General features: G+C 40.2%; 1 protein-coding gene across 1 annotated transcript in view; it reads left to right on the plus strand.

Annotated features, from left to right (window-relative positions):
- LOC101281683 (phospholipid scramblase 2-like) overlaps positions 1-13,199 on the plus strand; it is a 55,528-nt gene that overhangs the window by 42,051 nt on the left and 278 nt on the right. The window contains exon 4 of the mRNA XM_033402720.2: positions 10,640-10,798. Within this exon, the coding sequence (XP_033258611.2) occupies positions 10,640-10,798 (159 nt within the window). The remainder of the gene's footprint in view (positions 1-10,639; positions 10,799-13,199) is intronic.

The following is a 13,199-nucleotide window of genomic DNA, read 5'->3' on the forward strand; positions in this document are numbered from 1 at the left end:
TACTCATCCATAAAAAGAAACGAAATTGAGCTATTTGTAATGAGGTGGATAGACCTAGAGTCTGTCATACAGAGTGAAGTAAGTCAGAAAGAGAAAGACAAATATCGTTTGCTAATACATATATATGGAATATAAGAAAAAATATGTCATGAAGAACCTAGGGGTAAGACAGGAATAAAGACACAGACCTACTAGAGAATGGACTTGAGGATATGGGGAAGGGGAAGGGAAAGCTGTGACAAAGCGAGAGAGAGGCATGGACATATATACACTACCAAATGTAAGGTAGATAGCTAGTGGGAAGCAGCCGCATAGCACAGGGAGATCAGCTCGGTGCTTTGTGACCGCTTGGAGGGGTGGGATAGGGAGGGTGGGAGGGAGGGAGTCGCAAGAGGGAAGATATGGGAACATATGTATAACTGATTCACTTTGTTATAAAGCAGAAACTAACACACCATTGTAAAGCAATTAGACTCTAATAAAGATGTAAAAAAAGAATAGAACTGAAAAGTGTAACACCTGAAATGGAAAAATCACTGGAGAGGCTTAACAGCAGATTGAAATAAAGGTCAAAGCCTGTAGAGAGATTCAAAGAAAATATCCAGTTCTAAGAAAAGAATAAAAGAAAGAAAATACAAATAAATCCTCAGTGATCTGTGGGACACTATCTAGAGTTCTGGCATATATTCAGTTGGATTCCTGGAAATAAGGGAAAGAATGGAACAGAGAATAGTTTAAAAGAAAACTGGCTGAAATGTAACCACATTTTGGGGAAAAAATCAGCTGACATATCCACAAAGCTCAGAGAACTCCCAGCAGGAAAGACACAAAGAAAACCACATATTTTAGACTAACTATTTTAACATATTTTAGACTAACTGCAGGAAAGCCAAAGATATAAAACAATGACAGCCTACTCGACAGATAAAAATGGAAATCAAAGTGATACTATCTTTAAAATGTGCGGAAATAAAATAAAACACTGTCAATCCACAATTCTATATTTAGTAAAGATGAATCTCAAAAATGAAAGCAAAATAAATATATTTTCAGATTAATAAAAGCCGAGAGAACTTACTGCAAGCAGATCTGCACTTTAAGATATCCAAAAGGAAATTCTTTAGCCCAAGGAGAGGTGACACTATATGAAACTCCAATGTCCAAGAAAGAATAAAATGCACATGGACTTATGTATATGCGGGTAAGTATAAGATCTATCTTCTTTTTTCCCTTCTCTTAATACCTATAAAAGAGAACTGACTCTATGCCAAAGTTATAACAATGTACGTGAAATTTATATCATATGTCCATGTAAAATATGTGACAACAATGACATAAAGGATTGAGAAACTGAAACATACTGTTGCAAATTTTTAAATTTTGTATGAAGTGACATAATATTAACTCTAAGTGGACTGTGACAACATAAGAGCAACTGGTTAAAAATAACAACACACAACACAAAAAGATGCAGCTAAAAACATCAAGACAAGTGGAAACAAATACTTAAAACAAAAAAGATGCAGTTGTTGTCACGTGACTTATTCAAGTTGGAACATCATTAGATCCTGACTTTGAGAAAGACTTGAGTTTAACTGGTCATAGCTTTGGTGCCTGTTTCTTTGTTTTATATTTTAACACACTTTCTACATTTGAAAAATGTCCTGTTCAATAAGAAAATTTTAGAAAAAGAAAAAGGGAAATGTCCTGTGCAATTTCTAAGGAAAACTACAGTATGATTTTAAAAATTTATTCTCACACACATACTGACAAATAGCATGCAAACAAAGGAAGATGGAAAATTGCAGAACTCCCCTCCCATATGCTTTCCTCTATCCAAACTTCTCCCATACTGGGGCACTGCGAAGTACTCTTCAGAGCTTAATCCATTTTTGTCCAGTTTTGATTGCTTAATCTAGAGGTCTGGGACCTCTAGAGTCTTATCCTTCCAGTGAGTAACCAAGCAGGACTCTGTGGGGCCTTTCTGGGACAGACCTCCCCCACCCAAAATTCTCCACCTGCCTCTTGTCTGTAGAAAAACTTTAGCCTCCTAGGTCTTCACTGAGTTCCAAAGAATACATTTAATCAGAGAAGTGAGAAAATGCAGAAAGAAATGAAAACAGTCAAGCAAGACAAAATAATCCTATAATAGTTTTAGCCATTAAACAAAGTCGAGGACCTTTAGTTCCTCCTCAAGGGCCATACATAATATTCTGAGCCATATCTTTGAGCTATTTTGCAGATACTGAAACCGCCACCAGGTGGAAGAAGTTAACGGTATGCTGCCCACAAACACTCAGGCCCCAGACTGATGGGAAGCAGAAGGTTGATGATGTTGACTCCTGATTACCTCACAACCAACCAATCAGAAGAATGTCCACCAGCTGATGGCTCAGGCCACAACCTGCCTCCTTCACCCTGGCTTTAAAAACCTTTGCCTGAAAGCCATCAGGGAGTTCAGGTCTTCTAAGCGCTAGCTGCCTAGACTGCTTGCTTGGCGCCCGGCAAGAAACACTGCACCTTCCTTCACCACGACCCCAGGTCAGTAGATTGGCTTTACTACACTCAGGGCACGCTGACCCAACAGCGACAAGTGAATTATGTTCCTCCCCACGGACCACAAACCTGAACTTCAGTAGTCTGAAAACAATACTTGTGCCTAACAACAATAATTAACACATGGCTTTGTTCTCCCAATGCCAGAAAACACAGGCAACACAGCTCCCGCACCTCTCTTTCCTGGCACCCCTTCCTCCCTCCCTCCAACATCAAACTGGCCTCCTCCAATCCTGTGGAAAGGAAAACAAATGCCCGAGCCCCCGCGCTCCAGTGTTTCCAGCCAACATTGCATCGCCAAGGCCAATTCTCCAAGCCAAGCGTGTGAGGGACTGACAGGTGCAAATTAACAGGGCTCTTACGAAAAGTGTCTTCTTCTTTTCCTTTCTGGGCTCTTTAATCTCTGCCACGAAGCCCTGCCTCACAGGCTCTAGAAAGTGCCTTTAGGATTAGAGGCAACCGTCGACTTGCTCTTATCTTTTTCTTCACCTCACATGTGAGCGGTGACAACTAGTTTGCCCTCTTTTCCTGTCCGCTGTGTTTTTTACTTGAAAGCCGGCTTCAGCGGCGGCCCACGCCTCCAGGAGGCAGCTGAGCCGGAGCGGCGGAGCACCCAGCGCGGGGGCGGGACGGGGCGGGGAGACGGCGCCCGGGGAGGGTCCCCGCCCGCGTGGTCACGCCCCCGACCCCCGACCCCTGCCCCCTGCCCCCTGCCCGGCGGGGCTCTATTTGGTTTTAATTAGAAAATCCTCCTCTTCCTTCTCCCTTTCCCGGCCCCGTCCCTTTCTCTTTCCTCCCTGGATAAACTCAGACCCCCAGTCCTGGCGTCGTGGGTGCCGTGCGGACAGCGGGCCGGGAGGTGAGTGGGGCCAGGCGGGCGGAGAGCCGAGTCGCGGGAGCCGCGAGGAAAGGCCCGAGGCCGGAGGCCGCCCCGCGCCACATCCTCAGGTGGTTCCCGAAGTTTCGGGACTGCCGGGAGGGAGCGGTCTCGGGCGCTGAGTAGGGGTCGGGGTCCTTTGGATCTGAAGTCGGCGGCCGTGGTCCCCAGACGGAGTCTGTGTTGGGGAGACCGTTGTGCCTGCGCAGAAGCGCGCCCCGGAGAGCGGGCTGCGCTGCCTGGCCGAGCTGCGCCCCTTTCCCGCCTCTCCTGGCGCGCCTCCCGCCGCCCGGGGCCGCCCGCCACCCGCCTGTTTCTGTCCCGCAGGCCGGGTCCCGCCGGCCGGGTCCCGCCGGATGCGACTCAGCTGGGGTCTCCGGCGGGTGCTCCCTCCGCGTAGCTCTGGGGAACCGGGTCAGGTCGACTCGCAGGTAAAAGGGTTTGTAATCACTTCTTGACGGGCCTGACGGGCGGGGTTACAGGAAGAACCCATCTATCACTTTAGCATTCAGGCAAACTGGAGAGATGTAATTATATCGGGATGCACTTACATGTAAAATAAAACTTATATTTCTAGACTTAGGTTTTCTCTTAATTTTATATTCTCCCCCTTTGTTTACCTTTACTGAGAACCTGCATTGAGTTTTAAATTTTATATCACACATTTAAAATTGGAGCCACCTAAACAGGTCTAGGTGAAGAAAATGTGTGTACTAAGTTCATTTCTCACCTACTTAAAGCGTTATAAATTAGTATTTTAAGTTGCACGTCTCTCTGATAGGAATATACAGATAATCTTCTGTTGTTCTGACATGTTTAATGGTAAAACACTACTATCATCTCCGTCAAATTTGAAAAGGACAAGAATGTTCACCATCACACAATCAATGTGATAATACTGTGAATTGTACAGCCAAGCAAATTAGGTAGAACACGTTACTCTGAATGGAAAAAGAAGATGCAAAAACCACCTTTATGCATAATATGGTTGTATTCCTTGAATATCCAAATGAAACAACTGAAAAGCTATTTGAAAAACTAAGAAAATTTAGTAAACTGGATAACTACATTTAATCTTAATCTACAGAAAACGTTACATTTCCTGTATATAAACACCTAGAAAATTAAAATACCCTCTTTTCAGATTATCAACAAGGAGCACAAAATGTACAGGACTTTTTTTTTTTTTTTTTGCGGTACGCGGGCCTCTCACTGTTGTGGCCTCTCCCGTTGCGGAGCACAGGCTCCGGACGCGCAGGCGCAGTGGCCATGGCTCACGGGCCCAGCCACTCCGCGGCATGTGGGATCTTCCCGGACCGGGCCACGAACCCGTGTCCCCCGCATCGGCAGGCGGACTCTCAACCACTGCGCCACCAGGAAAGCCCTGTTTTATCTTTTAATCCTACATTTTAAGATCCTAGAATATTTTTAAAGGGATGATAAACCATTTTAGTGGCCACTTTTGAAAAATTATAAGACACGTTCAGACCCCTCTCCCATCTGGTTGTGTTTTCATAGAAGAAAAAGTCTTGAATTAAGCATGGATTGTGTTCTCTCTACCCTCCTGTAATCAACAACATGACTAAACATTCATGCTCAGTTAAGTCACTTTCAATTTTATTCATTTCAAAATCTATTCATTAACTTATTCACCAAATTCATTAACTTGTTCATTAATTTATACAACAGATATTTAAGGAAATATGGCATTTCAGTCAATGTTCTGTGTTCACAAATTAGGAACGATGTAAAATTGTATAAGGTATGATCGGTCTGTCCTCAAGGAGATTTCTTTCCTTTTGCTGGAAGGACTCAAGTGTAATAGATAATAGGCCTGTCAAATGTCCCTCTTGGGAGTAATTCGGAAGTAAAACTAAGATAAAAAGTTTATCTAATGGTATTCCCAACCTCTCTTTCCTCTCTTGTGCCCTAATCCTAGTCATGTTCCCTGCCCTCTCCAACCTTTTCCTAATTAAAGTGTGCGCTAAGGGAAGATGTTGGTGTTTAGTAACTCAAGTGAATGGCAATCATTGTTACTCTCTCAGAAGTACCTGTGAAATGATACAAAACTGGACATTCCTGTATAAGGTCCACTAGCTGATTCACTCTCCCAAAGCCGCTGAGAAAATTGGCTTCTCTATGGCTGGTCCATGTTAAACTGTCCTGAACTTCCTGACAAGTCCAGTCTGTGGAAGACATGTCAAAGGTGTCAGTGAGTATGGACTGAGGAGACTGAGCTAGGAGCAATCTATGTCAACACAGCTTCTCAATGCAGTTACTGTAGCAGGAAGGTGATTTTCTGATATTTTAGATAAATGTTTCAATCTTTTACGGTTGAACTGGAGGAAAGTGTTTTTCCTATCTGGACAGCTCTGCTAATAACCATCTGATCAGGTGCAGATAGGCTGATTTCACTTGAAAAAATATATAATTAATTCTACTCATATTAAAGATACTTTAAAAATCCCAATAGTTGGACAGCATACACGTTCTTCAGCGTTTTGAACCTCTGGAAAGTATGTATAATCCAGTAATGTTCAGCAATATTTGAATCAGGTTTGAATCAGCAACATTTGAATCAGAATTATCTAATATCCACTTTCTTCTTTAATCAATTTTTAGTGGTTCAAAGAGGAAAGATTGTCCTATAGAAACTAAGAGAATTATTTTGTGTAATTTTATTTATTTGTAAATCAGATAATCATCAGATCTTATATATTATTTGGTCCTACACTTAGTCCTTCTCTCCACCCCCATCATTCACCTTTTATAGATGAGGGGGAAAAAAGAGCAGAAAAACTAAATGACTTAGCAAGAGAAAAGCAGAATCTCGATTTACTGAATTCCAGTCCATGATCCTTGCTTTGGAAGTAGGAAAAATGAGGACAGTCAACATGAAGCTTGTCCTTTATCAGTAAAGCATTCCTGACCCTTAAAGTAACAACTCTACACATTAGTTGGGCTACAGCATAAAGCTTTTAACTCTTCTTGGCCCTTTTTCTATTTGCAAGTTGCAATGATATTGATCATCTTACCACAGTTCACAAACTGACTATTTCATGATGCAAAGTATAATCTCATTAAAATATTTTTATAAGTCAAGTTTTCTGAATACAGGTATTATATAAAACATGATCAGTCTTACTCAGTATGGTTTCCATCTTTGTTGTTATGTGAAAAAAAACATTTTTAAACCATTTTGCCCTGAGCTTAAAATAAATGTTTTAAATTCTAAAGGACTTATATACTTATAAGGGTTATAAAATATTTTGATGTTTGAATCAATTGTGTATGTTTCAAATAAAATTTTTAAAAAGCTGTTTTTCTTTATACCCTAAGAAATGCTGCACAAATACTTCTTGAGGACCATTTTCACTACTTCTAATTTAAGATGACTTTCTCATTTTGTTTTTTAATGATGGCAGGTTTTGAAACTAGTTATAGATACCATGCTAAAAACAACCTGGACAAGATAGCTTACATTGTAACTGAAGACAGAGGCAGCCAGCTTTATTCAGAATGATGCTGAGACACATTAGCGGCTGTCCACCTACTATTCCTTCATGAAACAGGATCTAACAACCCCACAGGAATTCCATCTGACACAGACAAAATTCCATTTCACCCCTACTACACAATTAAAGACATTCTAGGTGCCTTACTACTAATCGAGTTGAGGCTCTCAGGTCATTGACTGTATGGACCAGAAGTCATGACAATGCAAGAGACCTTTCAGATGCACCAACTTCTGTTGTCCCTGCCCCAGGCAAGAAGTCAGAGAATGGAAGTCTAATCCATTGTTTCTTCCTGATCCAACTCTTCATCGCACGGCTATGCTCCTTCCAAAACTACAGAGGAGGGGATTTCCTACTGGCTCTGCCAGTCAGAATGGAAGATTGGTGGGGAGGGGGAAACCAAATTATTTCACCTAAGAAAAATCACAAAGGGCTTTTTCTTATGGGTTCACGCTCTTCAATGGTAATTGGTGGGTCAAGCACAGATTAGGGTTGTTTAGTCAGTGACCACAATTCTATCAGTTGTGTCTACTGAATTAGAAATTTACCTATCACCTAGAACAGAAGTCACACACATTTATCTAAACGTCTCTTTGGATCCCTAGATAAGGTGTTGCTAAGCATACACTTATGCTTTTAGAATTAGAAGAGATTTTAGATAACTTTACACTACCCATCACAACCCAATGTCTTGCTACAGATAAAGAAACAGTGGTTCAGAAAGATTTAAGTGCCTGATGACGGTGTTACGTTCAGCTGGTGGCAGTGCTGGAACTAGAAAGCAGATGTTCTGGGTTACAGTTTGTTACTCTTCTACAACCTGTGCAGCTCTAGGAAAATTGTTTGCTGCAGGGAGAAGAAAAGCAGCTTTAAATAGAGACCAACCAGAATTTTGAATTCTATGTATGTTACCTACTTAAATGTGTACAGTCTACTTAACCTCTTTGGGGCTCAGTGTTCTTATACATAAAATACATATAATAATACCCCACAGAATTACTTTTAAAAGACATATTATGTTAAGTATGAGTGTTTACTAAATATTAATGTATTAATGTAAATAAATATTAATTTATACATTTACATTAATTAATATATTTACATTAATACATTAACATTTAGTAAATGCTGATACTTAATAATTATGGTTTTTTTTTAATTTATTTATTTAATTTATTTATTTTTGGCTCTGTTGGGTCTTCGTTGCTGTGCACAGGCTTTCTCTAGTTGCAGCGAGCGGGGGCTACTCTTCTTTGAGGTGTGCAGGCTTCTCATTGCAGTGACTTCTCTTGTTGCAGAGCACGGGCTCTAGGCACGTGGGCTTCAGTAATTGTGGCACACGGGCTCTAGAGCGCAGGCTCAGTAGTTGTGACGCACGGGCTTAGTTGCTCCTCGGCATGTGGGATCTTCCTGGACCAGGGCTCGAACCCATGTCCCCTGCATTGGCAGGCGGATTCTTAACCACTGCGCCACCAGGGAAGCCCAATAATTAAGTGTTTGGATTGTCTATAGAATGGAGATAATAATAGTACATATCACCTGGATTTTTTTGAAGATTAAATAGTAAATAAATGTAAACTGCTCAGAACAGCACCTGGCACATAGTACAGTGCTCAAAAAATGTCAGTTGTTATTTCCAGGTATTATACTTTATCATTACTGTTTTTGTAATAATAACCTTGTATTTAGCATGAATCTTCACTTCTAATCCTTGATTCTTTTGGATATTCTAGGAATATACAAAAGATATTTGCTTCATATTCATGGCTTGGTTTTCTTCTCATATCCTGTAAGTGCAGCCTCCTAAGATTAAAGTAAGCCATGATGTAGTAAAGCTAATCAAAATGACAAGCCTACTCAATTTATGGAACATTTATCCCATGATAGATTTTTTTCTGATTTCTCTAGTTTTACTTGTATTCGTGGTGTGTGTGTGTGTGTGTGTGTGTGTGTGTTCTGTGAAGTTGTATCACTTGTGTAGATTCCTGTATCCACCACCACAATACAGATACCCAACAGTTCAGCACTACAAAAATTCCCTTTTATAACCACACCCACAATAAAATTAGAAAGGGAACTGGCTGTTTTATAGCAGGTGGTAATCAAGCTTCCTCTGTGCCCTAAAGGAAAACGTGGCCCCATCCTTCAAAGTTCCTCCCTGCAAAGACATTCTTGAAGAGTAGGAGTGAAGTGCCAGAGATCCATGGAGGACTATCTCTCCCAACAACAGTTTCCCTAGTTCTTGAGTGAGTTAAGAACACATCTAGGTGGTGTGTATGTGTACATGTATAAATGTAGCATCTTCGCCTCTGTCACTGCTTCATTTACAGCTGGAGGTGCAGTGTCCTGGCATCACCACTGGCTTTGTCATGGAACACTGGAACCTGTGAAGGGTGGTATACAGCATCCAAAAAGAGAAGAAAGAAAATGTGATATGAGTGCATGGGCCGTGCTCCACCTACAGCTGTGGTTCAGATTCTGTTTTTGAGGTAACCTAATGTTAAAATAATGTATTTAGAATTTTCTCTACCTGGGGTAACCAACTTCAGAATGATATTGTTTCAGTCCACTATCTCATGTTAAGTGAATTGAGGTTTATAATATCACTGATAAAATGAATATAGTAGTATGGTGAAAGAGTTAACCAGCTGACATCAAAATATTTTCAAAGATTGCTAATGGATTGCATGGTATTTTTCCAAAATGTGAGCTCTTTTTTTGATGATTTCAGCAGTTGATAAAGGTAAAAAGAGTAATAACTCATTAAAAACCTTATGAGAGAAATAACCTGACCTAATCTATTTTTTTAGTACAGGTAAAACTCATAATAGGTCATATTATAGCATTTTTTCAGTAAAAAAAACCCAACATTGCCTTTATTTCAGTGGCTACAAATAATTCCTTATTGTCTAACAAATTTGACAAAAGAAATTCACAGAAATATTTCCTGGATTTTTTTAAAGATTCCTTTCTGAATGCCTTACAATCCAGCTAAGTTCATCATGTACATCCAGTAAACTTTTCGAGTTCCCATTTTATTTCACCGTATCATCAGGCATTGCTTATGTGATAAAAAGGCCATTGTAGCAAAAAGAAAATGTGGATAAACTGAAGTGTGGGGAGAAAAGAGTGTATTATTCCCATGACCAAGTGAAATTAGCACATTTACCCTATAGCAAGTGCCAGGGTCCCCCTTTTAGAAGCAGAGTCTTTTTGGTGTCCTAGGATACCTTAAAGAAGACAGTGAATTTAGCCTACAGAAGCTTATGTGATTATATGGATTGTGTGAAGTGCACAGCACCATACATACCTCCTTGCTTTTTCATGTGGCTTCCTGAACTGGAGGAGTTTTCCTCCCAATCCCCAGTCCTTTGCTATGTTGAAAAGAATTTAGGAATTAGTTCACATCATACCTCTTGACACAAGTTCCCCCTAATGCTTCATTTAAGGATGAAGAAAGAGCATTGCCTGCTAATTTTAAGATGTAGTCCAGCTTAGCTCTTAACTAGTTGCATAGTACCTAACCTTTCCTAACTCTTAACCCTTTCTTCATTTGAAACTACATAACTTCTATATCCTTTTCATGCACTGTTTTTATGCTATCTCAATATAAACTGCTTCTAATTAGAAGATTAAAACATGTATTTTAACACTTTTCAATCATCACAAAGTCTCATTCTTGTCTTTCTAGGTCAAATCACTCAATGGTGTATCCAACGTGGGCAGTGTTACTCAGAAGTGGAATGGTGTGTTATCTGCAATGAGTGATGCTGACCACTTTGAAGTTCACTTCCCATTAGACCTGGATGTGATGATGAAAGCCATCTTTTCTGGAGCTTGCTTCCTCATGGTAAGTCTGTCACTTTTGAGTTATCTTGAAAATGTTATCCTTTCTGATGGGAAGTAGTACAGGGCGCTGGGAAGGGAATAAATGTGACAACTAGGATATCTCCTGACTCCGCCACTCACTAGGTACATGACTTGTGACAAGATTCAATTGAAAAGGTCAGTCAGTAAATTTTAGTTATTTATTAACCTACACCGAAGCCAAGGGCGTGTCTAGTACATCTGAAATGCTCAATTAATGTTGAATAAATGAAAGACAGAATGAATAAAAGTCCTGTTGTTTGTAAGACATTGCTAGGTATTTAAGGAGATTCAAAGATGAACAGAATAGTACTCTATCCCTCAGCAAGTGTAAAGCAAGACTATATAATTAAAGTATGAAGCTCACCAAGAGTTATTGATATAAAATAATTAATCAGTTTATACATGTGTGTCATATGATTCTCAAAACTACATCATGAGACAGGTATCAGTTAATTGTACTTTTTAGAGACAAAGCTGAAATTTCATTAGGAGTTCATAGTAGGCAGATGGGGTGCTGAGGAATCTCTTCCCTCAGATGTAATTATAAGGAAGGGAGTTGGAAAGAAAGGGAAAAACATGAAAGGTCCTGGAAGAGGGGATGCAGAACAGGTAGAATTTAGCTGATACAAGAGCTGTTGAGCTCATGAGTCTCAAAGTTCCAACAGAAACTTGGTGAGGCAGCCTGCTGTCCTAACCCTGTTTGCCCAGTCCCCCGATAGGCTGGTGGTCATTGTCACTGGTGTGTGTGGCAGAGCAGGGGGAGGTGCTGGGATGACTGTGGCTCATCCATTCTTGAGGTTAAAGCTGTATTCAGTTTACTCAGCCTTGTGTGTATCTTAGAGCGTCTATCCATGTAACATTTTCTGGATTCTACGGAACCAAAATATGTGTGCCCTAACATAACACATTATAAGGCAAATGATTTATGCTGGAAACCTATATATAAGTGTAGCTTTAAAAAAATAAATAGTAAGTTCTAAATGCATTATATAATTAGATAGCTTAATAGTTGCCCATTACATTTTCCTGTGGTTCTTAGTTCTGCTGCTTCTCAACAAAGACCAGTCATGTGAAATCAAATAATTTTTCTATATATAGTTGTTAGGTTTACCTTAAAATTTAATTGCAGGCCAGATGGATATGCATCTGGGTAAATATGGAGGAAAAAAATCCTAATGATGAAATAGGTGGGATAATGTAACCGATTACCTATAACAACAGTGATGCTAATGATGATAAGAGCAGCTAGCCCTTTTTAGTGCTTGCTATATTCTAGGCATGGTTCTGGTTCTAACTACTTTCCATATAGTAATTCACTTAATTCTTATATGTTAGATAAAGTACTATAATAATTCTCATTTTAAAGATGAGAAAACTGAGGTTAGGTATCTTGTTCAAAGTCATCCAGTTAGCTAAATGTCCGAAAGCCACTATCGAACGTGGTTCCAGAGGCTACACCCTAAACCACTGTGCCATGTGCCTCTTTCATCTCTGTGTGATATTTGGTTTCTTTCTGTGTTAGGAAGAAAAATAGAGTAAAATGGTGGCATGTTGCCTCTAGAAGCCCGTGAGTCTCCAAGGAGGTCTTGTCTGAGGTTACACTCTCTATGAGCAGTTTGCTTTTCCTTCTGCTGGTGTCCCAGTGGTGCAGCCAATTGAAGACCACTTTTTATGTTATTCTGTCAGTTTGGTGCTTCACAAGTTCTGTATGTGTTTTAAATATGAACCCCTAAACAACAAGTGCAAATCTTGATTATGAATTCTCAGTGGACAGTTTTTTCCCTACCTCTGGCACAGGCCAGTGCAGTCAAGCTTTTTATTAATCCTCATTTGCCGGTGGGTAAATTTTTTCTAGTCTATCCTTTATACCGGGTTGTGTCCCTTTGAGTGTTCCCACTTTGTTGGGGCATCTCTATTACAATACATTTATTGCTCAGGCCCACTGCCTTGCCACAATTGATGAAATCAAATCACCTTGCTAAGGAAGATTGGCAACTCTTAGGAGCCAAAGAAAATGTCTTTGTAACACTCGAATTTTCAGATTTTTCCTTACTTTTTGCCGCACAGATTTCTCTAACTTTCCTAGGTGTTTGGCTTTGCATGGAAATAGGTTTTAATTATACAGTTGTCCCTTGAACAACAAGGGTTTGAACTGCAGGTCCACTTGTATGCAAATTTTTTCAGTAAATATGTGGTATAGTACTACATGATCCACACTTGGTTGAATCCACGGATGCAGAACTGTAAAGTTATATGTGGGTTTTTGACTGCACAGAGGATCAGTGCTCCCACTGCCTGCATTGTTCAGGGGTCATCTGTACTTTAGTCAGCACATTTAGATTTTCACAGTATCTACTTTGCACATTGCCAGAAATGGAAGT

This window comes from Orcinus orca, chromosome 5 (genome assembly GCF_937001465.1).
Source record: "Orcinus orca chromosome 5, mOrcOrc1.1, whole genome shotgun sequence".
In the NCBI taxonomy this organism is placed as follows: Eukaryota; Metazoa; Chordata; class Mammalia; order Artiodactyla; family Delphinidae; genus Orcinus; species Orcinus orca.